We start from the raw sequence: 27,855 nt of genomic DNA, 5'->3' as shown, positions 1-27,855 counted from the left end.
CTGCTCTCTTTCCTTCCCTATATTTGACCCCAGCACATATACACACCCTCCCCCCCATTCTTCTCAAGATAGTTATAATTTTAGTGAATCAATATTTAATATTTACATAATTGTGACTATGTAAATGCCATTCACAGCTAAGCTCCATGGTAAACTATGGTGTCCTTTGCTTTCCTGTACAGCTTTATAGTTTTCCTTAAGTTAATAATTGTTTTGCTCCCTTCCCCCACCCCAAGGAGACCTAATTTTCTCAGTACATGTTTTCAGTTCAACTTCAAACTTTTGCCAGTGGTCTAAGTGACCTCTCAACATCTTCCAATGCGTCAGAAATGGTATTCATTCACCTTTTTTAAGGGATCTCCCTGGAGCCTTCAGAAATGGTATTCATTCACCTTTTTGAAGGGATCTCCCTGGAGCCTTCAGACCTGCTAGAATCTTGACTGGTTACCCGCTCTGGTCCACAGCTGTCAAAGATCCCCCGGGGACCTTCCTTCACCATCATCTGGGAACTCCATTTGCTTCTATCTTGTGCTGGGTTTCTGTTTCCTATATGTGCTGTCAAGTGGGTCACCACTGGAACTCTGGGAAACTGTTTGGAACATGCACCTCAGAGTTGTCCCACCCAAGTGGAGGTACTTATCCTTCAACTCCTGTCAGTCGTTGGTTGAGGGCTGTTCTGGAATCATCAACTCCCTGGCACAGCTGGCATGTCCTGTGCTGAGAGGAAGCACTGAGGCCGCAGTAGGACCCTCCAAGGGGTTATGAGCAGTCACCAACAGAGTTTGCTATGGGAGTGGAGAGTCCAAAAGAAATTCAGATTCCCAGGCCCCATGCTGGAGATCCATTAGATCTGTGATAGTGTGGGAGGCAGTTAGACAGACATGAGCAGAGCAAGGAGGATGGGCCAGGTACAGAAGGTCACCAGGGCCAAAAACCCCAGGTGTCTAACAATGGACAATCAAATGTAGGGTGGGACCTCGCCCCCAGGGTGATCTTTCCTCCCCTAGTATATTGGCTGGTCATGGGGTTTGGACCCCCAGACCTTTCCTCCCTAGAGATAACTTCTAAGCCTGTTGTATTTCAGCTCCAGGCCCAGAAAAACAGCAAAACCAGAGGAGCGACCCCACGGCTGCATTGAATAATGACCCCCTGCCCTGGTGCCGGCCAATCATTCAGGGGAGATTACAATCCTGAAAGGACACACCTGGAGAACTGCTGAATATTCTACTGAGATTTTCCCCTGGGACCTCCCCTAAAATCTCCACCCATAAAACCCTTAGGATGGAAGACCCAGTGGCTCTCCGTTCCTGGAGTCCCCCCTGGCCTTCCCCTTTTCCTTCCAACTCCCCGTCCCTGCCCCAGACACTTTACCATTAACTTCCTCCTCCCAAGCTCCAAGGGCCCTTCCTTTACCTTATACAGTGGGGCCTTGACTTACGAGTTTAATTCGTTCAAGACCGAGCTCGTTAAGGAGCTCGTTAAGGAGCTCGTTAACTCAAATTACTCTATCAACTCAACGCAAAAAATCTGCCGAGAGACAGCTGGTATCTCAAAAAACTCGTTAGTCGGGACACTCGTAAGTCAAGGCCCCACTGTAACTTGTTTCCTAAACCCATTTCTTCTAGGAATTACTTCTTCTACCTTCTACCTCTGTGATTTACCAAATAAATGTTCTTGTTCAGTTTGCGTCTTGGCTCTGAATTCTTTCCTAGCCAGAACCCAAGTACCGAGGTTGCTGGACCCAGGTTTGTAAAGACCCCACCGGTCAGACACCTGGTACCATTCCAGCCGCCTACAATAATAGAACTGGAGTCTGTATTTTTTCACAAACTCTCAGATGTATCTTTGCACCTGTCTCCACTGAATTTTACAATTCCAGGTTTTTTCATTTCTGCCCAGTAATTTTAATGCCTGTTACCTGCCAAATGGCCAGTACCATCTTAAAACATTAAAGCCCACAGGCATTTAAAAAATTATGCCAAACTCTCCCCAATATGTAAATCCATATGAAATAGTACTAAATGGTAAAAATAAATGAAGGGAAGGCCAACACAGAACTTATTTTTCCCATGGTATGGTAGGCAGAGAAATGGCTCCTCAAAGATGTCCACATGGCCCTGGCCAGTGTTGCTAAATAGTTAGAGCACCGGCCCATGCACCAAAAGGTCTCAGGTTCGATTCCTGATTCCCAGTCAAGGGCATGTACTTAGGTTGCAGGTTCGCTCCCCGTCCCTGGTCAGGACTCAAGCTGGAGGCAACCAGTTGATGTGTCTCACATCAATGTTTCTCTCTCTTTCTCCCCCTAACTTCCCCCCATCACTCCCTCCCTTCCACTCTCTCTGAAGAGCAATAGAGAAAATATACTCTGGTGAGGATTATTAAAAATAAAGTGATCACATGCTAATCCCTAAACCTTGTGAATATGTCATTTTACTGGTACATGACAAGGGGAAATTAAGGTTGCTAATCAGTTGACCTTGAGATGGGGAGATCATTCTAAAACATGAAATGGGCTCAGTGTAATCACAAGGCTCCTTACAAAGGAAAAAAGAAGACAGGAAAGTCAGAGTCAGCGAAGATGTGATGACCAAAGCAGAGGTTGAAGTAATGCCATTTTGGCTTTGAAGAGAGGAGACAGGGCCAACAAGCCATGAAATGTGGGCGCCTCTAGAAGTTGGAAAAGGCAAGAAAACAGATTCTTCCCTTGAGCTTCCAGGATAAGCACATGCAGCCCTACTGACACCTTGACTTTAACTCCATGACACTTCTAACCTCTAAAACTGTAAGGGAATAATTTGCACTGTTTTAGGCCAGTTCCTTGCAAATAAAGCTCTTAATGTATTTCTCCTACTGGCTCTGCTTCTCTGATTGAACCCTGACTGGTACACATGATAACTACTCCGATTCCCTTTAAAAACATATTTGAAATATCAAATTCATTAAGAAGTTTTTATTGGTGCCCCTATTTTGCTGACAGCTTCAGCATTTTCTTTTATAAAAATTAAATAAATTACTGAGCATCACGTGCTTGGAGTAATGTCTGGTGCAGAGTAAGTGTTCAAGAAATGTTAAAAAAAAAAAAAAGAACAGAATAAAGACAGGAGTGTGATAAGCTCTCTGCTTTCAGGAACTTACATCCTAGAGGGGAAAATGGATGATAAACTTAGGGAATAAGGAAAGGAGAGAACAAGGGGGTGGGGTGATAATGATAAGTACCTCAGAAACACTTATTTTAATATGTTTTTACTAATTTTTAGGGAGAGGGATAGAGAGATAGAAACATCAATGAGAAACAGCATCATTGATCAGCTGCCTCTGCATGCCCTTCCTGGGGATCAGGCCTGAAACCTGGCCATGGGCCCTGAACAGGAATCGAACCAGCGAGCTCTTGGTTCAGTGCTCAACCACTGAACCACATTGACCAGGCAGAAACACTTATTTTAAGACTAGACTAAGGGTCAGCTGCCCATGGTGGGCCAATCCAGCCTGCCACCTGCTTTCATATGGCCCCTAGCTAAGAATGGTTTCCATATTTTTAAATAGTTGGGAAAAAATCAAAAGAGTATTTCATGCCTCGCTGGTGTGGCTTTGTGGTTGAGTGTCAACCTATGAACCAGGAGGTCACGGTTGATTCCCGGTCTGGGCACATGCCCAAGTTACGGGCTTGATCCTCAGTGGGGGTCATGCAGGAGGCAGCTGATCAATGATTCTCTCTCATCATTGATGTTTCTATCTCTCTCTCCCTCTCCCTTCCTCTCTGAAATAAATAAAAATATATATATATTTTTTTAAAATATATTTTATTGATATTTTACAGAGAGGAAGGGAGAGGGATAGAGAGTTAGAAATATCGATGAGAGAGGAACATCGATCAGCTGCCTCCTACACACCCCCCACTGGGGATGTGCTGGCAACCACGGTACATGCCCTTGACTGGAATCGAACCTGGGACCCTTCAGTCCGCAGGCCGACGCTCTAACCACTGAGCCAAATGGGTCAGGGCAATAAAAATATATTTTAAAAAAGAACATTTCATAGCATGTCATAATGATAAGAAATTCAAATTTTAATACCCATAAAGTTTTATTGGAACACAGTCATGCCTATTTAAATCATCTATGATGTCATTCCCACTGTAACAGCAGAGTGGATTTGTTATAATGGAGATCACACTAAAATATTTACTGTCTGGCTTTTTGTAGAACAAGTCTGCCAATCCCTGCTTTAGACTGAGTGGTCAGGGAGGGCCTCCTAAGGAGGTGACATTTAAGCTGAGACCTGAATGACAAGATTGGAGGTAGAGGGCAGAGAGAACGGAGAACAAAGGTAGAGCTTCCTCTCTGATCCTGTAACAGCCTTCTAAAGGCTTCTGTCACAATAATGGGGCCTTGAGGTTCTGCAGGTGCTGAGGGGGCCCCAGGGTCACAGAGCCCACAGGTACTGAGTTGGGGTAGAGAGGCAGAACTGCCTGGCGCCAAAGCCTGCCATGTCCTGTGCCACCCCCTTTTCAGCCTGGCAGGGCACAGGAGCACAGGAACTGCATGTCAAATGGCTTTATTTGCCTTCCTGGGGATTTTAGATTCCTTTCCTGGAGTAGGTGACAAGAGTCTGGGATTTGCCCATAGGCCTGAGAGCAGGTGTTCTTCCGCCTCCTGGTTGGCAGCAGGTCCATGATTGTCACAAAGCCCGGAACTGGACCTAATAACAGGATCTGTGGCAAGGGCAGTGGGTAGCATAGCAGATAAAACGGGGCATCCATCAATGAATCCAGGGCCCTGCTTTCATCCTGACTGACCCACAGCCTTCAGTCTGATACAAGGGGCCTACCCCCACCCATGGGGAGCTCAACTTCAGCTGGGTTTTTCTGGGGCTGGAAGGAAAGTGACAACCCCAAGCTCTCAGTCAATAAGTGTGGCTCAGAGAGAACCTAGCTCTCAATCCCTAAGGGCCAGTTCATTTTCGCCAGCTCTGTCTGTGATAAGGGAGGAGAGGAGCCCCATTTTAGAACCAGAGAAATTAAGGTAGTGAGAGCAACAAGGAGTACCAGTTATAAGCACAGGCTTTACCGGAATCACAGCCTCAGCATTCGCCAGCTAGCTGCGTGACTTCAGGCAAATGGTTGACTTCTTCAGTCTGCGGATTATGATAGTATCTGCCTCAAAGAAGTAAAAGGAATTAAGGAAACAATAGCTCGGCACCACACCCACAGGAAGGACTCAATAAACCTTGGCTGATCCTAAGCACATTCTCTGTTAGCTTTGACAACAGTCCTAAAAGGTCTTGGAGTGGCAGCAGGCTGTGGGGTTGGCCCTCTGCCCAGGGCCAAAAACTTTGTCATCCTTGACGTCTTTCTTTTACATGCCACAGTTCATCAGCAAATCTTGCCTTCAGTATGCACCCGGAGTCCAACCTTTCCTACTCTCTCCATGGTATCGCCTCAATCCAAACTACGATCAGCTCTTGCCCAGATTATTGCAAAGGCCTCCCAGCAGGTCTGAGGGCTTCCATCCTTACTCCGCCGCCCACCCCCCCACCCCCGCCCTACCTCTCTATAGTCAAAGGGGTCCTAATAAAAGTCAGGTTGTAGCACCCCTCTTTTCAAAACCCTTCTGTTTCCTAACACATCTAGAGTTAACTAATGTCTTTATTTATTCAGTGATCATTTATTATTGAGTACCTACTATGTGCCAGGTACTGTTCTAGGCATTGGAGATAAAGCAGAGAACAAAACAGATAGAAACCTGCATTCTGGAAGCCTACATGCTCATGGGGGAAGGACAATAAACAAATAAAACAATGTTTGGTGTTCTGGAGAAAAATAACTCAGGGAAGGGCAGGGGCCTTGGATTTTAAACAGGATGGTCAGGGAAGATAGAGAGGACAAAGTACAGATTAAACAAAAAGCCCAAAAGTGGAAAAGGTGGGAACCAAGAGGCAAAGGAGTCCAGCCACAGGGATCGTTCTAAGAAATGCATCTTTAGGCGATTTCATCATTGTACAAACATCATAGAGTACACTCACTCAAACCTCAAACCTATAGCCTACTGTACACCTAGCCTACCACCCTCATATGTGAGGTCCGTTGTTGACCGAAATGTCATTATGCAGCTGTGGACGAAAGGGGCCACAGGCTGACCTGACAAGCTCAGGGGAGGCCTGCATGGCAGTCTTGCAAACTCAGAGACCTAAAGTAACCACAAAGATGGTCTGGAATTAAACTTTAACTAAAAGCAGTTATGGTGGGCAGTTATGTCCTAGGCCGGTATCTTCACTGACAAGGTCAACCTTTACCTTAACTGAGCCTATCTGTCTTTTTGCATCTATGATTACATACCCTTGAAATGTCTGGGTAACTTGTAACTTCCTTTTTTCTGGAGCCCCTGGGGCACAACCAAATGTGCTGGGCGCCAGGACAGATACCACAAATTCCTTCACTATCATGTTAATTGATCCTGCACCCACCTAAGTATGTGTCCATCATTTTACTTTTTATCCAATCCCAGGGGTTTCCCCTGCTTTGCTTTATCCCTCCTCCTTAATCTATCACTAATGAATTTCATGTAACCCACCTACATCCCTCCTTTGAAAGCAAATGTATAAATACAAATGTAACCCCGCCATTCTCCGGAGCATGATCTCAATTCGTTGAGTTTCTACTTCCCAGCATATGTTGACAGTTTGGCTCAAATAAATTCACAAAAATTCTTTACAGGTTTCAATGGTTTTTACGTTAACACGGCCCATGATTGCATTCTAGACCAAAGGATCAGCCAGTGCAGAGGTGGCAGTGTTCCCTGTATATTTCAGGTGCACTGAGAAAGCCACTGTGACCATAGTGGAAAGTGTGCATAAGGGGAAGAGGGGATCCACCTGGGGGGGGAGGGGGGCCAAGGTTGAGTCCTGTAAGTACTCCAAGTTTTTTTTCTGTGATCAAAATTGGAAGCCAGTGGAGGTTTTGAGCAGAGGAGCGACCAGAGTTTTAAAAGGTCACTGGAGCCACTGTGTGGAAGACCCTGGGAACAAGGGCAGGGTCAGAGAGAAGGTTTAGGCAGCTTTGCAGATGTTGCGATAAGATACCTTGGACCGGGAAGGAGGTAGCAGCACAGGTGGTGTCAAATCCAAAAGCCTTACAAGCCCTAGCTGGCTTGTCTCTGTGGATAGGGCGTCAGTCTGTGGACTGAAGGGTCCCGGGTTTGATTCCAGTCAAGGGCACATGGCTGGGTTGCAGGCTCGATCCCCTGGGGCGTGTAGGAGGAAGCCAGTCGATGATTCTCTCTCATCATCGTTTTTCTCTCTCCCTTCCTCTCTGAAATCAATAAACATATACTTAAAAAAAAAAAAAAAAAGCCTTACAATATAGTCCAGCCCTCCTGATGGGGTCCCTCTTATTCCTCCAAGCTCACCTTGTTCCTTCCTATATCCCCAACCCCACAGACCACTGCTAGGCACATATAGGCGTCAATGATCAAATTAACCAATGATTCATCCCTCGATCATCATCATCTATTTTTAATGATAGGCATATAGTCAGAACTCAAATGTTTACAGATAGAATGCAGCACCGTTCCGCCAAGCCCAGGTGGCGAGTCCTCTTGGCAGCTGAGGAAAACGGAGGCTCAGACTGGGGGAGTGTGCCCCTGGGGTCCCTCCTTCCCAACCTTCAGCGAGGCCCGGGGAACTCACTTGGACCTCACAGGAGCTTCCCTCAAAACGCCCCGCCCCGCGGTGGGGAACAGCCGAAACCACGTGGGGCCAGAAGGTCACGAAGTCCTGGAAGCCCCGGGGACAGTCCTCCCATAGGCCACCTCCCACCCCCGGGCTATAGAGACAGAGGGACAGAAGGGCCGCCCTCGCGCTGCCGAAGCCCCGCCCCCGGCCCTTCGCCCGCCCGCGCCTTCAGCGGAAGCCGGAAGCGAAGGCGGGCCCTGCTAGCCCCGCGGCTCCGAACTCGGTGGTCTTGGAGGCTCCGCAGGATGGGGCAGAAGATGGCGGAAGAGGAGTGAGTGGGCTTTTCCGGGGCGGCGGAGGCGACAGGGCTGGGCCCCGGCGGGTGACAGCTAGCGCCTCAGGCCGCCCCCCGTCCCCAGGAGGAGGAGCTCCTTGTGCTGGTTGGCCAGGACCGATCTTGCCGGCCCCTGCGAGGAGGGCGGGAGGGACGGGCCTGGGCCCAACACGGCCTCCTGAAGGTCGGAACCTCAGGCTGGGGATCGGCCGCCCAGTGCAGGCCTGGAAAGCCGTCTAGCGGCACCAGCCACCCAAACGTCCCTTTCCCAGCTTCCCGGTCTTGTGATGATTACGGAGCGCTCCGCCTCCTCCAGGAAGTCCCCCACCCCCACCCCCCAGTTAGCCAGGCGCCTCCTCCACCGTAGAGATCTTTTTCTGTATCTGTCTCCATTGAGTTTCATTCATTCATTAACTGCCGGCCATCTATATATTCCAGGCCCTGGGCACATAGTAGTGAAGGAGGCAAGCCAGGAGCCTCCCTCTGGGAACTTCCTTGTAGCAAAAGACCATAAACAGACAAGACGATTTTAGTGCTCTGAAGGGAGTGGAATAGTGTTAGGGTGGGGGCGTCTACTCAGGAAGGAGTGCCCGTGCCCGTGCCAGGAGGAGGGATGGGAGAGGGTACAGCGAGTGCAAGACAGGTTGCAGTGCCTTTGAGGGACAGAAAGGCAGGCAGGGTGCCTGGGGTGCAGAGAGCAAGGGGGCTGGCCATGCAAGATGAAATGGGGGCAGCTGGGGTTCCTGTCCTCTGGGCAGGGACCACTCAGCCCATCTCCATGCCTGCTGGGCACAGTGTATTGCATGTTGTGGATGCCCTATCTCTGTGTGTGGAATGCGTATGTAAAAATTCACAGGGAACCCCATGGATTTGAAATTTGGCTCCCTCACCCGTCAACTTTCCCGATCTGTCTCTTGGCTGATGGTCATTTCATTTAGTCGCCTTATTTGTTAAAGCATCTGCTCTGTCCCAGAGACTAAACTGTGCCTCAGCAGCACAAAGCGAAAGAGGTGGCATGGACCAGTGACTTCATGTTTGGCCTCAAAGCTCAGTTCTGCCACTGACTAACTGAGGCATTGGCCAAATTAGGCAGCCTCTCCGACTCTCTGTTGTTCGGGGGTATAAAAGGGAAAGTAAGAGTATCCACCTCAGACACGTTATGCCTATTAAACGAGAGGTTGTAGGTTACCTAGCCCCTGGAATGAAGCAAGCCTCAATACACATTAGCTGTTATAATCACAATCACAATGACTGTTGTATCCATAGTGCACTAGTGTACAATCCCAACACGTGCGGAGAGAGCTGTGGGAACATAAGTAGTGGTGTGGAACGGGGTGTTACAGAGGAGGTTACACTGAGCCTTTTGAAATCTGAGAAGGATCTTATAAAGTAGGGTAGGGCATTCCAACCAGATCACCAATTGCGCAAATTCAGGTGGCTTCTTCAACTTGTGGATATAATCCAGGGAGAAGAATGTAAACGAGAAATAAAGGCGCCAAGTAAATGATGTTGGACCTTGGAAATGATGAGATTCCAGTTTGCCTCTGATTACATCCCCCGTTATGGCCAAAGAGCAGGTGGCATGTGGTTTCTACGCAGGCCCCGAACGCCCCTTGTTCCTGTCCTCTAAATAGCTGCGTTCAGAAGCACCCGAGGGCACTGCTACCATCCTGTGGCGGCAGGCAGGAAATTTTGTAATCAGTTTCTCTCTTAAGGCCTGCCTGTTGGTTGCAAGACTTAAGACTCCTCTGTGCCAAGTTTTCTCTGGCTTTGTGTGTGGATACTTTGGAGCCCTTTTTCCTTGACCTAATTCTGCTTTTTGTGTCCTTCAACAGGTTCCCCAACACAACTCACGAAGGTTTCAATGTCACCCTCCACACCAGCCTGGTTGTCACTACAAAACTGGTGCTCCCGACCCCTGCCAAGCCCATCCTCCCTGTGCAGACAGGGGAGCAGGCTCAGCAGGAGGAACAGTCCAGTGGCATGACTATCTTCTTCACCCTCCTTGTCCTAGGTGAATGCAGTCACCATCATCTACCATCTTGCGTGTGTGTGCGTGTTGTGTGGTTAACCCCCTTTAAACCAAATCCTCCATTTGGATTTCACTTCAGACTGAGGGACTATGATAGTGCATAACATTATAGCAGGGTACTTCTTTTTCTTCATAAAAACTTAGAGCTTAACAATTCTGAAGAGCCCTTTTTGAAATACCTTAGACGTCCTTTGGAAGAGAGAATTAAAGATTTTTGACCTAGGAACAACCTTGAACGTCTAGTTGAGTGGATTTCAAACTCTGCTCATGAAAGTCTGTGTGTGTATGGTAGCAGGAAGTAGAGGTAGTCAAATGGAAGGGCATCTGACTTTGACCAGAGCAGCATTTTGTCTCATCTCTATTAAGCTTCTGTGTAAAATTTTATGTAAAGGTTTTGCTGCTGAGGAAAAGATCAGGTGCCCTTGTCCTAGCACACTGTTATCCTTAATCTCTGTCATTTCATTAACCATGGTCATGACTTTCGCCATATCTGTATAACACCTGTGCTGTTATTTACTTGTGTAATATTTTTCTTTCAACAGAGTCACTGTGTCAAACTTAAAATCTCATTTTGTTCAACCTCCTCCTTTAACGGGTGAGGAAATTTAGGCCCAGAGAGGTTAAGCAATTGACACACCTAAGATCTGGGAACTAGAGACTAATAGCCAGATTACAAGACATCATTCAAGAAGTTTAGATAAAAGGCATTAACTTCAGTGCCTTCCAGACTATAGAGAATAGACAACTGTGTTAGACAAACATAAAAATATCCAGTTGAAACTGCACAACCACTTTGGATTAGCTGACTACAGAAGAAATAGCTTAGAACTTGACCCAAGTCCAAACTCTCATTTGAAAAGTGAAGCTGGCATGTTTACATTTTCCACTCTTCTTTAATGATAGTTAGTCATATTTCCAATTAGATCTTTTTAGAAAAGTGAAAGGTGCAACTGGATTTAAAGGTACAGAGTATTTCTCTGCTGTCCATTAAGTGTTTTTTGAGGGAAAGTATCACTTCTTTCATACTTTAGTCAGACTTTTAAAGTCAATTTTAATAATACAGTAATTTTTTCTTGTTGTTAATTCTCACCCGAGGATATTTTTTCCACTGATTTTTTTAGAGAGAATGGAAGGGAGGGGGAGAGATAGAAACATCGATGTGAGAGAGAGACATCAATTGGCTGCCTCTGTGGGGCCGGGGATCGAGCCTACAACCAAGGTATGTGCTCTTGACTGGAATTGAACAATCAAGGACTCTTCAGTCTGTTTTTTTAAAAAAATATGTTTCTATTGCCCTGGCCAGTGTTCTCAGTGGTTAGAATGTCAGCTGCCCACAGGAGGGTCTCGAGTTTGATTCCCAGGCAAGGGCATGTACCTCAGTTGCAGGTTTGCTCCTCTCCCCAGTCGAGGCGCATATGGAAGGCAACCAGTCAGTGCATCTCTCTCACATTAGTTTCTCTCTTTCCCTCTCCCCCACCACCTTCCTCCATCCCTCCCTGCTACTCTCTCTGAAAAGCAATGGAAAAAAATATCCTCAGGTGAGGGATTTAAAATTATATATATACACTAGAGGCCTGGTGTACAAAATTCATGCATGGGTAGGGTCCCTAGGCCTAGCTGGTGATCAGGGCCGATCTGTGGGGCAACCGGCGGGGAGATCAGGGGGCCCTGCTGGCACCCGCCTTGGCCAGCCTGGTGCCGCCTGCTCGCTGGCTGCCTCCCTCTGCAGGGTAATGGGGGGGGGGGACTTCGGGGGAGAGGGCCCGCTGGCACACGCCTTGATTGGCCTGGGGCCTGTTGGCTGGGAGCAGCTCCTGCATTGAGTATCTGCCCCCTGGGTGCACATCATAGCGACTGGTCGTTCCACCGGTAGTTCCACCATTCAGTCGATTTACATATTAGGTTTTTATTATATAGGAAATATATGTGTGTGTGTGTATGTGTGTGTGTGTGTGTGTATGTTTTATTGATTTTAAAGAGAGAGGGAGAGAGAGAGAAGCATTGATAGAGAAACAAGAATTGAACCATCAGCCTTTTGGTGCAATAATACAGTAATTTTATTTAAAGTCCTAGGGCTCATCCTTGTCTCTCATTAATTCAAAACAAAACAAAACACAGAAAGAACTATTATATCTGGCTTCTTTCATTTAGTGTCATATCTTCAAGGTTCACCCAAGTTGTAGCTTGTGTTAGAATTGTATTCCTTTGTATGGCTGAATAATATTTCATTGTAAGGACATCACATTACGTTTACCCATTCATCAGTTGATGGGCATTTGTGTTGTTTCCACCTGTTGACTGTTGTAAATAGTTCTGCTATGAACATTTGTGTACATGTGTTTTTTTGTTTTGTTTTGTTAAATATATTTTTATTGACGTCAGAGAGGAAGGGAAGGGGAAAGAGAAAGAGAAACATCAATGATGAGAGAGACTCATTGATTGGCTGCCTCCTACACACCCCCTACTGGGGATCGAACCTGCAACCTGGACATGTGCCCTTGACCGAAATCAAACCCGGGACCCTTCAGTCCACAGGCTGATGCTGTATCCACTGAACCAAACCGGCTAGGGCTGTGTACACATTTTTGTGTACATATATTTTTCTTTCTCTTGGATAAACAGTATAAACCTAGGAGTGGAATTGCTGGGTGAATGGTTACTCTGTGTAACTTTCTCAGGAACTGCCAAACTTTTCCACAGAGGCTGCACCATTTTACATTCCCACCAACAATGCTCAAGTGTACAATGTCTCATATAGATTTACTATCCTAGGTAATTTTTTACCCTGTAAATGTAATTAAATTCTGTTTCTAGGGGATTACTTCAACAATCAAGGACTCTTGTTTTCTTTTCCTTTTAATATAGTAGCTGAATACAAAGAAGAATGGCAGTTCTTCTCTTGATCAAGAAATCTTTAGTTCTTTAAATCCTGAAGTATTATTAATCTACTTACATTGTTGTCAGCTTGAGAATATAAAAGGATTGCTTGGGGGGAAAAAAGCTTTCATTTTGTAATCACTTTTTTCACAGGAGGGTGAAAAGCATAAGTAAGATTTTCAAAGTAATTTTTAGGATGTGTAGCATTTAAGATTATTTTGTGCCAAAGACTACAAAACAGGTTTTTTAATGTGCTTTTTCATCCACGCAAAATTCCGCCCAGTGTTAATGCATGTTTGGGGCCAGAAAGGACTGAACTGTATTTAAAGTGCTGTATATTTATCTTGGATTGTCTTCTCTTCAAACAGTTCATAAACCTGGACTCTAGAGTCCCACTAATGTCACGCAGGTTCCATTTTCACCTAATCAGATTCTTGGCAATTTATGAGTTGGATTCTCCACTTTTTATGTGCAGGTCAACATTTCTTTAGCAGAAAGGAATGCTTTTTAAAGTAATTTTGAAGACATTTTTCCTCTGCTCTTGTATATTATCAAGATAACATAATTATTGTATATTCCTGATTAGATATGTCTGATCAAGTACAAAAAAAAATACTGTTAATAGGTAACTTGCTAACTCACTACATGAACTCTGGTGAGTTGAGGGAAATCATCAGTCCATAGTTCATTCTTCAGGAACTACTAATCTGGAACACATTTGCCACTTTGTTTACTATGTTAGTCATTCAAATGAAATTATAACATTTGTGTCCCAAAAGGGTGGGAAAGGATTACATTGTTTTCCTCTTTGTTGAGAAGGGATGCCAAAACTCTTCGACTTTTAGAAGCTTGGAATCAGTTGACTTATATATATACTTAACCCTTGCTGAACTTTGACTCTGCAGAAACAATGGTGAGTCACTGTTCTTGATTTGCACTAGAGTTAGCAATTAGCATCATTTGACACATCCATTTTATGAGCCATTAAGTTTATTAGCGTTATTAAAATTGGCACGTCTGTGTTTTAATATAGCTTACATAATTACTGCTTCAAGCATGAAAAGTTGGAAGCATTTTAACTTGTGGTATGCATACTCTCCATGCCACATAGAAGTTTTTGTCCCTTTTTGCTTTTTTAGCCCCCCAAGTGAATTTGGAAACATGTACTTGTATTGTGTATATACTTTTCTACATTCATAAGCACTTATTCACATACAGGCACATATAGCTTGGAGTTTGTTTATTTTAATATAAATGGGGTCCTATAGCTTGCTTTTTCATCTCACAGAATGTCTTGGAGGTCTTTCCAAGTTAGTGTTTTTTATATACCTCATCCTCTTTTTTCCTTTTAGAGGATATATATGTGCTAAAAATAAACATAACATAAAATTTACCACTTTAAAATGTACAATTCAGTGGCATTTACTACATTACCACCATTTGGTTCTTTTTTATCATCCCAAAAGGAAACCCGATACCCATTAAAAGCATTCACTTCCCATTTACCCCTCTCCCCAGTCTCTGGTAAACATAAAATTCTGCTTTCAGTCTCTAAGAATTTGCATACTCAAAATATTTTATACAAATAGAATCATATAATATATGATCTTTTATGTTTGTCTTCTTTCATTTAGCGTCATGTCTTCAAGGTCCACCCATGTTATAGCAAGTGTTAGAATTGTATTCCTTTGTATGGCTGAGTAGTAGTCCATTGTGAGGATATACCACATTATGTTTATCCATTCCTCAGTTGATGGGCATTTGTGTTGTTTCCTCCTGTTGATTGTTTTAAATAGTTCTGCTATGAACATTTGTGTACACGTTTTTGTATGGACATAAGTTTTTGTTTCTCTTGGATATATACTTAGGAGTGGAATTGCTAGGTTAAATGGTTATTCTCTATGTAACTTTCTCAGGAACTGCCAGACTTTTCCACAGAGGCTAGCTGGCTGCACTGTTTTACATTCCTACTAGCCAGACCCAAGGGTTCCATTTTCCTTACATCCTAAATAACACTTGTTATTTTCCAGTTTGTTTGTGTTTTTAATTATAGCCATCTGAGTGGGTGTGAAGTATCTCACTGTGGCTTTGATTCGCATTTTGCTAATGACTAATGATGTTAAGCATCTTTTCATGTGTTTATTGGTCGTTCATATATCTTGGGAGAAATGTCTATTCGGGTCCTTTGTTCATTTTTAAATTGTGTTGTTTTCATTTTGTTGTAAGAGCTCTTTATATATTCTGGATACTAGACCCTTATCAGATATCTGATTTATAAATATTTTCTCCCATCCTGTGGGTTGTTTTTTCAGACCTCATTCTCTTTAATGGCTGATGACCTTCCTTGAGCCCTATATTTAGCCCTTTCTGTTAATAGTTTCCATCTTTGTTCTGAAAGATGCAGATGGTTTGATTTAGGAGAATACATGTTTTAAATTAATTTTTTCATCCAGCTTGGTGCAAAAAAGGATCAGAAACTGATTTAGCTCCCTAATTTATTATCTATCTACTTATGTGCTCACACGCCTGTCTTTTTAGACAATAGGCATGCTTTGGTCACATGTTATGATTATGCACTGGAACTTTTTTCTTGCTCTTAGTATTTAATGTAGGATTTTTCTAAATAGGTTAAATATTTATAATAACACCACAGATTGATAGTGTAGAGCAGTGGTTGCCAACCTTTCAGACCACCAGTTGGCGACCGCTGGTTTAGAGCACAGAATGAAAGGACAAAATTTGTATATTTATAACTATTTCCTTTCTCTGACCACCTGGTGCTTTTTGGTGGAACTAAAGATATCTAATCTGTCAATGTGGCTCTGAGGGTGGCCAGTTAACAGCCATGCAGATTGTTTAAAGACTCCTTTTTACAAAAAAAAAATAATAAATTATTTTTAGTATTATTAAGATGATATTTCGATTGAGGAGGTAGTATACCACCTAGATGCCTAACAAAAAGAGACATGCACATTAACACTTGGACCATGAAATTACATTTAGGAATTATTTATGTAAAAGTATACTTTAGTGGTGGGGGGGAGGGGGAAATCCAGAAATACTTACTCCTTTTAAATAGTTTTATATTCTTTTCTTTTATGACAACACCTCTGTGAGGAAAGTCAGGCATCATTTGTATTTTCGTGACTGAGGCATGAAGGCACCCAGGAGAGGGGGGGTGGGGGGGTGCCCGAGGTTAAGGGCACAAGTTTGGAATCTGGCTCCACCCTGCAGCACCTCCCAGTGAAGTGACCTCTGAGCCCCAGTTTTCTCATCTAGAATCAAAGGAGAGAATGGTAATAATAGTTAAGAGGGGTGTTGGGGGTCAGAACAGTGCCTGGCAAATGGGGAGCCCTCAACCAGTGGGAGCCCCAGTACCCAGCTGGAGAGCAAGTACCCCATCTTTAGGTTTCTGACGATCTTATCACCAAACCAAAGCATTTACTTTGTTCTGTTTATAAAACACCCTCACTTTCCTCTGTGTTAAGAGAGAACCAATCACCAGGTGGTAAAATACTTCATGTCAGCATATTATAGTTACATGAAAGTGATTGATTTCATTGACTTGGTCTTCACTATTTGGAGTTTTCCAGTTGATGACTACTTCAATAAAGTTGAAGACCATTTCTTAGAATCTGGGAAGTTTGAATAATTTTAATTGCTTAGAAAAATATTAGATGTCTGATGCTCTTAGATGTAAAGAAGTATAGAGAAAATGTTTTAAACACTGTGAGTCTACAGTTATAACACTGTGAGTTTCCAGTTAAAGAAATAAGAGATTGCAAATGCCACTGAAGTTTACAGTGTCACTGACAGTTGTCCATTTCCCTGGCAGCCCTCCAGAAGTAATTATTGCCTTGAAGTTGGTGTTTATCATTTTAAAATGTGCTGTTTTAACAATGTCTTATTTTTCCTACAGCTATCTGCATCATATTGGTGCATTTACTGATTCGATACAGATTACATTTCTTGCCAGAGAGTGTTGCTGTTGTTTCTTTAGGTAAGTGCTTATTGGTGAGTCTAATAAAAGCAGTAGCAATAACTATGATTTTTTTAGTGCCTCCTACTGCCAGGAACCACAAAAGATGTACATTCCTGATCTCATTTAATCCTCATACCACCTGCCATGAGGGTGTTATGATCCCATTTTACAGGTAAGGACATTGTGGCTCAGAGAGGGGTGATGACCTCATGAAGGTCACATAGAAACCCCTCAGTACAGCTCCAAGGCCTTTTCTCCTTCTAGAATACATTGGGGCACTTTGACCTCTGCTACTAGGCTATGCTGACATTCTGCTGAACTAAGACAAATAATTGGCACTTTAATTCATAGCGTCACTGAATTTTACAGCAAATGGGGCTCTCACTTTACAGTTTAGGAAAAGGAAATGGCTCACTTTAATGTCAGAGTCAGATCTAAAGTCTTCAGAGAGCATTCCATTCTACCTCGAATTTCTCTCTTTTGTTTCCTGTGGCATTTAACTCGTAAGATAATTAGCCTCTATTTAAAGGGAATAACAGGTGTGACCTCATTTGTACGTTCATTGAAGTGGTTAGTGGAGGAAGAAGCAGAGACCTTATTTTCAGTGAGTACTAAGATCAAGAGGAAAATGTTGGTGGGGATGCTTAAGACATAGTAAATAAGCCATAACCGGTTTGGCTTAGTGGATAGAGCATCGGCCTGCGGACTGAAAGGTCCCAGGTTCAATTCCTGTCAAGGGCATGTACCTTGGTTGCAGGCACATCCCCCGTAGGGGGTGTGCAGGAGGCAGCTGATCGATGTTTCTAACTCTCTATCCCTCTCCCTTCCTCTCTGTAAAAAATCATCCAAACCTTTAAAAAAAAAAAGACATAGTAAATAAGATTTTACTAAGTTCAGCTAAAGCTCTTACCAGATTATAATATTGTAGTTACTTACAGGCCTACTGATGATATTTAGTTTTTTCTTATCACTGCTGATGCTTTAAGTTAATTTTCTTTGCCTTGTACATTTTGTTTAGTGTATTTAGTAATTATTTCACGATATAGTTGTGGTTTAGGTTAACTTTGGAAATGAACTCTCAGACTCTGTTCATTCTCCTTCCCCGTCACCACCTGTGCTCCTGCTGCCCGTGTTCAGCCCTCTTCTATTTTCCCTGGACTTCACAGTACTACTATGTGCCAGTTCTGGCCTAGGAGTGTTCGCATTGCCATCTCATCTAAGCTTCATGACCCCCAGTGATGCCAAATTTTAAGGAAGAGGCACCACTGTATAGCATTGATCTTTAGTAGAGTTGAAAACCAGTTTTGCTCAAAAGAGTTTCTGTTTTCTATTTAGTGGGCTCTTCAGCTGTACCCCATGGCAGATTCTAATAGCCTTAGCTAACAAGATAGCCTTAGAGCTCTAAGAATGGGAGGATCATTCATTAACATTCCTTTTTCTATTTTAGGCATGTTGAAAATAACCTACATAGCTAATACCTATTATTCTGGGGCATTTCAGTAAAGACTTTAAAAAGCCATTACAAGGAATTTATAGTTTTGCAGTCGTTTTCATAGTTTCTTAAAAATAATAAATATAGTTGGTGCATATTTAGGTGTGTGCACATGGAAATTAAAATGATGGTATTATCATTTGGTTTGGAATGTCAAATTTTTCACTCTCTTGCATGTGCTTGTATTAGGACTTACAGCATACATTATTGGTTGCCTACCCAAGAGCCATTTCCTCCCTTCTTCCTTGAAAATAGAGCCCTTATTTTGATCAAGTGTCTTGCCACAATGTGCTCACAGAAGATGGGCCCCTCCAAATCAAGATTGGTCTTTGCTGTCACAATAATTTTACTCTCCTTTGCCAAAGAGGGATAGAGGTAGCAAGGCAGTGTAAAATCCAGTTCTGGCCAGTGAGACCAAGGGAGTGGGTGCTCAGTGGTGGCTCTAGGAAAAATCGTCTTCTCTCTGATAAAAAGAGTAATTTTCCCTTTCTCTGATGCTATTGTATGAGGATGTGATGCCTGGAGCTCTGGCAGCCATCTTTCTGCCACTGTGGCTCAAAGACAAAAGGTAGAATGCTAAGGATTGCCAGAGGGACTGATGAGAAGCCTAGATTCTTTTAATTTTTTAATATATTTTTATTGATTTCAGAGAGGAAGGGAGAGGGAGAAAGAGATAGAAACATCAATGATGAGAGAGAATCATTGATTGGCTGACTCCTGCACACCCCACACTGGGGATTAAGCCCACAACCCAGGTTTCTGCCCTTGGCCGGAATCAAACCTGGGACCCTTCAGTCCACAGGCTGACGCTGTATCCACTGAGCCAAACTGGCTAGGGCATTGACTGCATTTTTGTTTGTTGAATTGATAGCTACCTATCTCAGAGCTGCCTTTTATATGAGAGTAGAGGCCCAGTGCACGAAATTTGTGCACTAGGGGGTGAGGGTCCTTTAGCCTGGTCTGCACCCTCTTGCAGTCCGGGACTCCTCAGGGGATGTCTTCCTGGGATCGGGCCTAAGCCAGCAGTCAGACATCCCTCTCGCAGTCCGGGGCTCTTGCAGTCTGGGACCCCTCGCTCCTTACTGCTTGCCTGCAGCGGAGGTGGGAGAGGCTCCCGCCACCGCCGCTGCGCTCACCAGCCGTGAACCCGGCTTCTGGCTGAGCAGCACTCCCCCTGTGGGTGCACACTGACCACCAGGGGGCAGCTCCTATGTTGAGCATCTGCCCCCTGGTGGTCAGTGCACATCATAGTGACCAGTAGTTCCCCCAGTCATTCCGCTGTTCAGTCAATTTGCATATTAGGGTTTTATTATATAGGATGACAAACATCTATTTAAACCATTTTTACTTGCAGCTAAAAACATCTTAATTGATATGGGATAGGACTCTCTATTCAAAGGGCAAAATCAATTCAGACTGACTCAAAGGAAATAAATTGGTGGGGTTGAGTTATACACCCATTGGTTCATAGAACAACAACAAAAAAACACAAACAACACACAGGTGGTGCTAGCTTCTTATTTAGCTGGGTCAAGTCTCCTGGACTCAGTTTTTCTCCATTTTTCAACAGTGCTTCCCTTTGTTTTGGCTTCCCTCTTGGGCAGGCTCTCTCCATGTGGTAAGTCTTCATAGCTTCAGGCTTACTGTCCTTACAGTAGCAAACAGAGCCTGTCCAGTGTGGCTCAGTGGTTGAGCATCGACCCTGAACTAGGAGGTCACGGTTCAATTCCCGATCAGGGCACATGCCCGGGTTGTGGACTCGATATCCAGTGTGGGGAGTGCAGGAGGCAGCCAATCAATGATTCTCTATCATCACTGATGTTTCTCTCCCTCTCCCTTCCTCTCTCTAAAATCATTAAACAAACAAATAAACAATCATATTTATAGTAGCAAGCAGAGTGGGCAAGGTGGCCTCCTCTTCTCCCTGGTTCCACCAGAAGTTGTAGATGACTTCTGACCACATGGCCACCCCAGAACTGGGCATGGCGAAGGGGTGGGGGGGAAATGGTGTTGGGGATCAGCCAAGGCTCTCCATCCACAAGATTCATATGTTTACTGATATTGCAGAAATAACTGTAGACTCTACAGGCAGGTCTTGGGAGGGATAATGGAAAATAATTATTTTCAATAATTATTTGCTAACTTAGGTGATTGGAACACTAAGAGAACTACCAGGGAGCATGCTGGGTTCAGAAAGTAGTTTTTATTCTATTAAGGGACATTTGGTTAGAATTTAGAAAAGCTGACAAAACTATCAAAATAGTTCTGCATTTCATAAAGCTGTGTAAATTGAAGGAGAACTTTTGTAGTACTGGAGCAAAATGTAACAAAATATTGAGATATTCACCATGTCAAGAATTTCCAACTTTTGTGCCAAAAAAAAAAAAAAACCTGAGGTGAAGCTGCCAGAGAAAATGGGGTCTTCATTCTTTCAGGATGAATTTCCCGGCTACCTCTTCCAGCCAGAAGTACAGAAGTCCACAGTCACTTAGAGACAGTATTGGCCTTTTGTGTGATGGCTAAGCCTTCAGTGTTCCTCAGAAAGTGTTGTTATAGAAAAGGACTTAACTATACTGTAAAGACACATTTCTCCCTTATATTTTATTGTATTTTTAAATGAATCTTGAGACTTTTTTTATTCTTTATAAAAAATATCAACATGATGTTCTAAAGATACTTCCTTACTGGCCCTTGTTCAAAGCTTTCAGATACTTTATATACTTCATGAAATTCTGTAATTTGGGCCTCTTTTTAAAAAAATAAATTTTTGGCATGGTTAAACAGTTATACAGAAATCCTTTTCATTGACAATTTTACCTGTTTTTATCATGCTTCATTCTCTTCCAAACCATTTATAGACATATATATCAATTAGATGACTTTATTTGGTTTAAGTTTATATCATTTTTGGTGTTCTTTTTACTATTCTTTCCATGTATTACTTAAGCTCATATATTTATTTTCATTGGCCATATAGTGCTGATTCACTGTTTATAGATTTAGGGCTAAAATTTATAAGGAAAGAAAAATAAATAATTGTATTGTCCACTATCCTCTGTCATATGTAGCAAAAAAACAGGTGTAGATTTTTTTTTCACAATCATACTTTATTTTAGAGCACGGAAAGGCCAGAATGGGGTTATATAAGTCCTGGAAATTTGACTTTCCAATGCCAAGGTTTAGCCTGAATACAGCTAATAGATAGAAAACCTGGTTTTAACTTACAACTGGATTTGATTGGATCATTTAGTGAATAGAATGCACAAAAGTGCCTCCTGTCATAACCTTCTTAACTATATCTGTGTTTTTAATTATAGTAATTCCTTCTTATTTTTTTAAAATATATTTTTATTGATTTCAGAGAGAGGATGGGAGGGGGAGATAGAAACATCAACGAGAGAATCATTGATTGGCTGCCTCTTGCACGCCCCACACTGGGGATCAACCTGGGCATGTGCCCCAACTGGGAATTGAGCCTTTACCTCCTGGTTCATAGGTTGACACTCAACCACTGAGCAACACTGACTAGACAATTCCTTCTTGTTTTTTTAAGAGGATTTTTTTTAAGAGAAGTGCTCTTTTTGTTGATGAGGGTTTTGAGTGGAAGATGAGGAAAAAATCATTCAGTCCCTGAATTATTGACTAAAAGTAATTCTGGAAAAAAGCAAATACAGTAATTATATTCCAGTTGTACTTAAGTTATTAAAAATGTTTTTAAATGAAACTTAAAGGGAGGCTCCTAACTGTAATAGCTTTCATTACTTTTTAGACTCAGAATCTAATGTTGATGCAACTTAAGATGTCCCACAGGTAACTCTCTCTGAGTCTTAGGTGTTTGATTTATTAGAGAAGAAACAGACATTCATGTGTTGGTGTTAGAGTAGCTATCTTAGAGGCCAAAACTGGTTGTCAGATTGACAAAATGATTGCGTTCGACAGAGGATTCTCCAGGCTGTCACATTCTACGGAAGAGTGCTAGCACAGACTTTTCGCCTCCATGTTTCTGGAAACACAGATCGGAGGTGATAATTTATTCTTGGAAGTTCGTGTTGCTGTTTTGCTGCCATTAGCTAAATGTGTGCTCGTGTGTGATAGCTTCCTGCTTTTGCCTAGAGCCTTGCTTTGACTTCCCTAGTTTTATGGTCATCTTCTCTTGTCTCAGCATTTTATCATCTTTAAGCTGTATTTTATATTTAAATCTTCAGATATGCCAGAATAGTGAGGTAGTCTACCTTTTTTTATTATTATTATTTCCGAGAAGGAAGGAGAAGGGGAGATAGAAACATCAGTGATGAGAGAGAATCATTGATTGGCTACTTCCTTCACGCCCCACACAGGGGATCGTGCCCTCAAGCTGGGCATGTGCCCTGACCAGGAATCAAACCATGAGCTCCTGGTTCATAGGTCGATGCACAACTACTGAGCCACGCCGGCCAGGTGAGGTAGTCTACATTTTAAAAGTAAAGAGTTGCATTCTGAAACTGGCTATGTTGGTGCTGATTTCTATAAATTTCCTCTTTCACCATATCAATGTTCTCTTCACATTAGTAAGGGATACCATTCCTTTGAAGAAGTAAGCTACTTTAAAAACAAAACATTTAAACAGTCTTTCCCCCAGAAAATAGATAGACAGACAGCCCTGAGGTACTGATTCCCATCCTACTGGCAGGTCTTCTGTCTTTTAGAGTATCTTTGGAGTAGCATCTACTTTAGTATAAGTAGTAGAATCAAGGACTGGATTTTCAAAATTATCTGCACTGTGTGTGTGTTTATTTTTAACACAGTGCAAATAAATATGTGTGTGCATATATATTCTTTAAGGGAATTAGGATCATGTTCAATGTACTGTTTTGTAACCTTATTATTACAATTAATGCATTTTAAGCATTTTTCCTGTAATGTTAATTATCAAGAACACTGGTATTTTACGGTGGTCATGATAGACCAGTATCATGAGGTGGTAGAATGTACCCAGGAGCCAGTAGTTAGTCTGGCCCTGAGCTGTCAGACAAACTTCTTAAACTCTTTGAGCCTTCCTACCTGCAACATTCTCTTGAGGATTAGAAATAAGTTTAAATGACAAACCCTGGGAGAATAGTCTCAACAAGTCATTATTAATTGTTCCCAGTGTTTTGATTTAATCCATTAGTGTCCATAATGAAGTGTGTGCATGAAGATTCTTTGGGGGGCAAAAGAAAATAGTAGGATTTATGTTTCTATTTCATTTTAATCTCACTTTTTTACAATTTCTATTTTTGTGTATATTTTAAAATATATTAATATAGTAGCACTGTTTTATAATAATACGCATTTGTAACTTGAAAGTGCATGCTCAAATTCTTTTTACTGATAGGAATATACAAAATTGTTTCTAGGGTATTATTTCCACCTGGTGGCCAGTTGTGTGGTAAAAATTAATTTCTCCTAACAGTGGACCTCAATCTCAAAAGGTAAAGGAATAGTTTTCCAATTTATGCTGTGCCATAGTTCAATCCTAGGACTTCTCAAAAGGATTACTCAAGCAACAATAATAATAGTACTAGTAGTAATAATAATATCATATTTTACAAAGATTTCCAGTGCCTTATAAATCTATACAATAAAAGCCCAGCGACCAAAACAGCTAAACGACCAGGACAGCCAGAGACCAGAACGACTGCCGCCCCTTGCTCTGGCTGGACCCGCCCCCCAGCAGGGACCCCAACACCAATCAGGGGCATGGCTGGCCTGCAAAACCCCGAAGCCCCTCACCTCAGCTGGCCCCGCTTCCCAGCAGTGACCCATACCCCGATTAGGGGTGGGGTTGGCCAGCAAACCGCTCTGACCCCGCCCCCCAGCAGGGGACTCCCACCCCGATCAGGGGTGTGGCTGGCCTGCAAACCACCCATGGCCCCTCCCCCTAGTGGGGACCCCCCCAATCCAGGGCCCCCATCAGGGCAGGCGGGCCGGCCCCCACCTGTGCACCAGGCCTCTATCCTATTATAAAAGGGTAATATGCAAATTGGCTCTAATGGCAGAACGACCACTCGACCAGTCACTATGAGGCACACTGACTGCCTCTCGGTCCCTTTCCCTGGCCAACAGTCTCTGATCACCCAATGGCGAATGGGGAACCGGGGGTGGGTGATGGGGAACACGGGTGGTACCAGGCCAAGGCCCCCACCCCACCAGTCACCCACACACAGGCAACCCACGGCAGGGGCGGGGGCGGGGCCTCCTCCTGGCCAGCAGGCTCTGATCACCCGATGGCGATGGCAAACGGGGAACTGGGGGGTGGGTGGCAGCGGGGGGCGGGGCCGGCTGCGGGCAGCCAGGGAAGATGGCCCTGATCGCAGGCCAAGCCTAGGGACTGTAGCGCCGGGCCTCTAGTAAGAATATAAAAACAAGCTTAGGCAATAGAATAATTTTTGATTTTTAAATGTTACTGTTTCATATGTAATTACAAGTGTTAATCATGGTATTAAAGTTTGGTGTACATTTACAAAGGAAAATGAAAGTTGAGGTTTTAGTAGAGCAGAAAAACACTAGCTTTAAAAGTGAAATCTGAAACCATGAAAAGAGGTTCAGCTTTCCTGGTATTCAGGAATGATTACTGAAGGCAGGTTGACTGAAAATGCAAACTGAAACCTTAAAGTACAGTGTCTTGCCCACCATATTGGCAGAAATGTTTAAAGTCTGATTATTTTCCAGGGTTGGTGAGGATGTGGGGATTGCTGTGGTGGAAAGCCATACTGCCACTTTGGAGGACAATTTGGCAACATTTTCATATATAAAAAAGCTCATGCCATTCATTGTCTCTGGATCCGCCTTAGGGCAACACTCTTACACAAGAGGCATGCACAGATACGTTCATGCAGCATCACTGTTAATAGCAAACCGTTGGAGACAGCCATAATTGGGGGACTAGTTTTTAAAATATGACTTTAAAAAAATTAAAATGTAATTCGCATACCATAAACTTCACAGTTTCCAAGTGTAAAATTCACAGGGTTGTGCAACCACCACTACCATCTAAGTCCAGAACAGTTTCATCCTTTCAAAAAGAAACCCTTTATCCATTTGCAGTCACTCCCCATTTCCCCCTTTCCTCTATAACAATTTTATTGAGATATAATTCACATACCATACAAGTTACCCATTTAACTGTACAATTCAGTGTTTACTATAGGCACAGGATTGTGCAACCATTCTAAAAATTGACTTTAGAACATTTTCATCATCCCAAAAAGAAACCTCATGCCCTTTAGCTATTGCCCCCAAAGCCCTACTCCTCAATCCTAGGCAATCATTTCTGACTCTATAGATTTGCCTATTCTGGATATTTCATTTAAATGCATCATAAAATACACCTTTTATGTCTGGCTTCTTGCACTTACCATGTTTTCAAGATTCATCCACATTGCACCATGAATTAGTGCTTCATTCCTTTTTATTGCCAGATAATATTACATTGTATGGATATACCACATTTTTTATCCATTAATCACTTGATAGACATTTGGGTTGTATCCACCTTTGGGCTATTTTGAATAATGCTGTCAATGAACATCCATATACAAGTTTCTGTAGGAAAGTACACTTTCAGTTGTCTTGGTGGAATTCCTGAATCCTGTGGTAACTCAGTTTAATTTTTCGAGGAACTGCCAAACTGGTTTCCCACAGCAATTGCACCATTTTACATTCCCACCATCAATGTATGAGGGTTCCGGTTTCTCTGTAGCCCTGCCAACACTTGTTTTCTGTGTTTTTGAAAATTATAACCATCCTAGTGGGTATGAAGAGGTATCTCATTATGGTTTTGATTTGCATTTCCCTGATGACTAATGTTGTTAAGCATCTTTTCATGTACTTGTTGGCCATTTGTATATCTCCTTTGCAGAAATATCTATTCAACCTGTGGCATTTTTATGCTGTGCTGTAGAACTGTTAAAAGGAATGAGGCAGATTTGCATGTAATAATCCCTGGCCTATTTTTACATATAGATCAAGACTTACACTGAGCAAAATAGCAAATAGTAGAAAGATACATTGCAGCACCATAAATTTTATATAAATAAACATAGCTGTGCCTTGTGTATACACACACACACACACACACACACACACACCACACCAGGACTATATGTTTAAATATAAATATGTAAGGGGATAGAGAAGTGTCTGATAGAATATTCCTCAAACCTGTCAAGATGGTTGGTTACCTTGGGGCAGGAAAAGAGAGAGTTAAGATGAGAGTGGGATTTCATCAAAAGGGACTTTTGGTTTTTTTATAACATTTTAAGAGTATTAATGAACTAGTTACTTGACAAAAATTTGTATAAAACTCCTTAAAATGTATATACAACTTGAAGAGATAAGGAAAAAGAAGCAACTGGGGAACTCTAGCTGGAGAGGGCTTAGAATCAGTGCTTCCTGCCACCTGACAAATGAATGCAGCTCCTGTACTGCAAATATGGTCATCGCCTCCCTTTATAGCTCAGATTTCTTTTGTCTTGGTCTCTCTTTCAAAGTAACTTTATTACTCTTTTAATAATACATAACAATTCAAATAGTATAGAGGTTTATAAAGTTTAAATTGCTCATCTCTCTTCACCTCAAGTCCCTCCTTCTCCATGACAATTTGTGTTAGTACAGCTCCTTTTCCCAATAAACTTCTGTGTCCTAGTTTTGTCTCCTCACCCCTCCCAGAAGGTCTGTTTCTTCAGCTTTCTGTATTTGATGGGGGAAAGCTCCTTCCTCTGTAGGGAAAGGGGAGTCTGTCGTTCAGTGTCTATGACAGTGGTCTTCAGACTTGCCTTGTGTCACCCCCTACCAGAGATGGTGATTCAGTGGGTCTGGAGTTCTGCTCTGGTGTCTCGATTTTATAAAAAGCTCCCATGGTGATTCTGATGAGCCAACAGGGTTAAGAAGTATTTACCTAGTGAATAACACAGCAGTCATAAATTGTACCCATGATGTTTGTTTGAGAATTATTTTATGAGAGAGTAATGAAACTGTCAGCTTTATGGAAACATGCCTGAACTTAAATGGTCTGTTTTGTTCCAGAAATTTCAGATAATTTTCAACATTTGGTTTTATCTCTGACTAAATACTCTACATTGAGCTGCCATCTGAGTCTGAGAAAGTGATCTTGGGTTCATTTTTGAAAATGGTAGGAATAAGGGGCAAACTTAGCTTGTAAGATTTCTCCCATTTCACATTGAAAATGGTGGATGTAGAAAGATGAAAGGTGTTAAATCTTCTGTGTCAGGCAGACTGTTCCTGGGTCCTATTTTGTAAGCTGTTTCTCCCCCGAGATTTCTGTGGACTTCATGATAGTATGTTTGCCTGAGAGACTCATGCAACTCCTAAAACTTCACACTAATTTCCATTCTTATGTTTTCAGACATGAAACTTGTAGCAATTCATAAAAGCCATTTAGAGACATAATAATACTCACTTTCTCTAGAATAATAAACCTGAGTAATCTT

At 42.8% G+C, this 27,855-nt stretch overlaps 1 protein-coding gene and 1 long non-coding RNA gene across 2 annotated transcripts in view; one reads left to right on the top strand and one right to left on the bottom strand.

Annotated features, from left to right (window-relative positions):
• Positions 1-398: 398 nt before the first annotated feature.
• Positions 399-7,227, bottom strand: LOC111827753. The gene is made up of 3 exons (XR_002831474.1): positions 7,078-7,227; positions 5,067-5,152; positions 399-785 (listed from the first exon to the last, which is right to left on the bottom strand). It is a non-coding gene; the product is annotated as an uncharacterized LOC111827753 (long non-coding RNA).
• A 133-nt stretch (positions 7,228-7,360) lies between these two features.
• SLC9A8 (solute carrier family 9 member A8) overlaps positions 7,361-27,855 on the top strand; it is a 67,046-nt gene continuing 46,551 nt past the window's right edge. The window contains exons 1-3 of the mRNA XM_023761748.1: positions 7,361-7,999; positions 9,838-10,016; positions 16,831-16,911. Of these exons, the coding sequence (XP_023617516.1) occupies positions 7,539-7,999; positions 9,838-10,016; positions 16,831-16,911 (721 nt within the window). The 5' untranslated portion in view covers positions 7,361-7,538. The remainder of the gene's footprint in view (positions 8,000-9,837; positions 10,017-16,830; positions 16,912-27,855) is intronic.

This window comes from Myotis lucifugus, unplaced genomic scaffold (assembly GCF_000147115.1).
Source record: "Myotis lucifugus unplaced genomic scaffold, Myoluc2.0 scaffold_215, whole genome shotgun sequence".
Taxonomy (NCBI): domain Eukaryota; kingdom Metazoa; phylum Chordata; class Mammalia; order Chiroptera; family Vespertilionidae; genus Myotis; species Myotis lucifugus.
The sequence above is the reverse complement of the archived record's forward strand: the minus strand, read 5'-3'. Positions and strand labels throughout refer to the sequence as shown.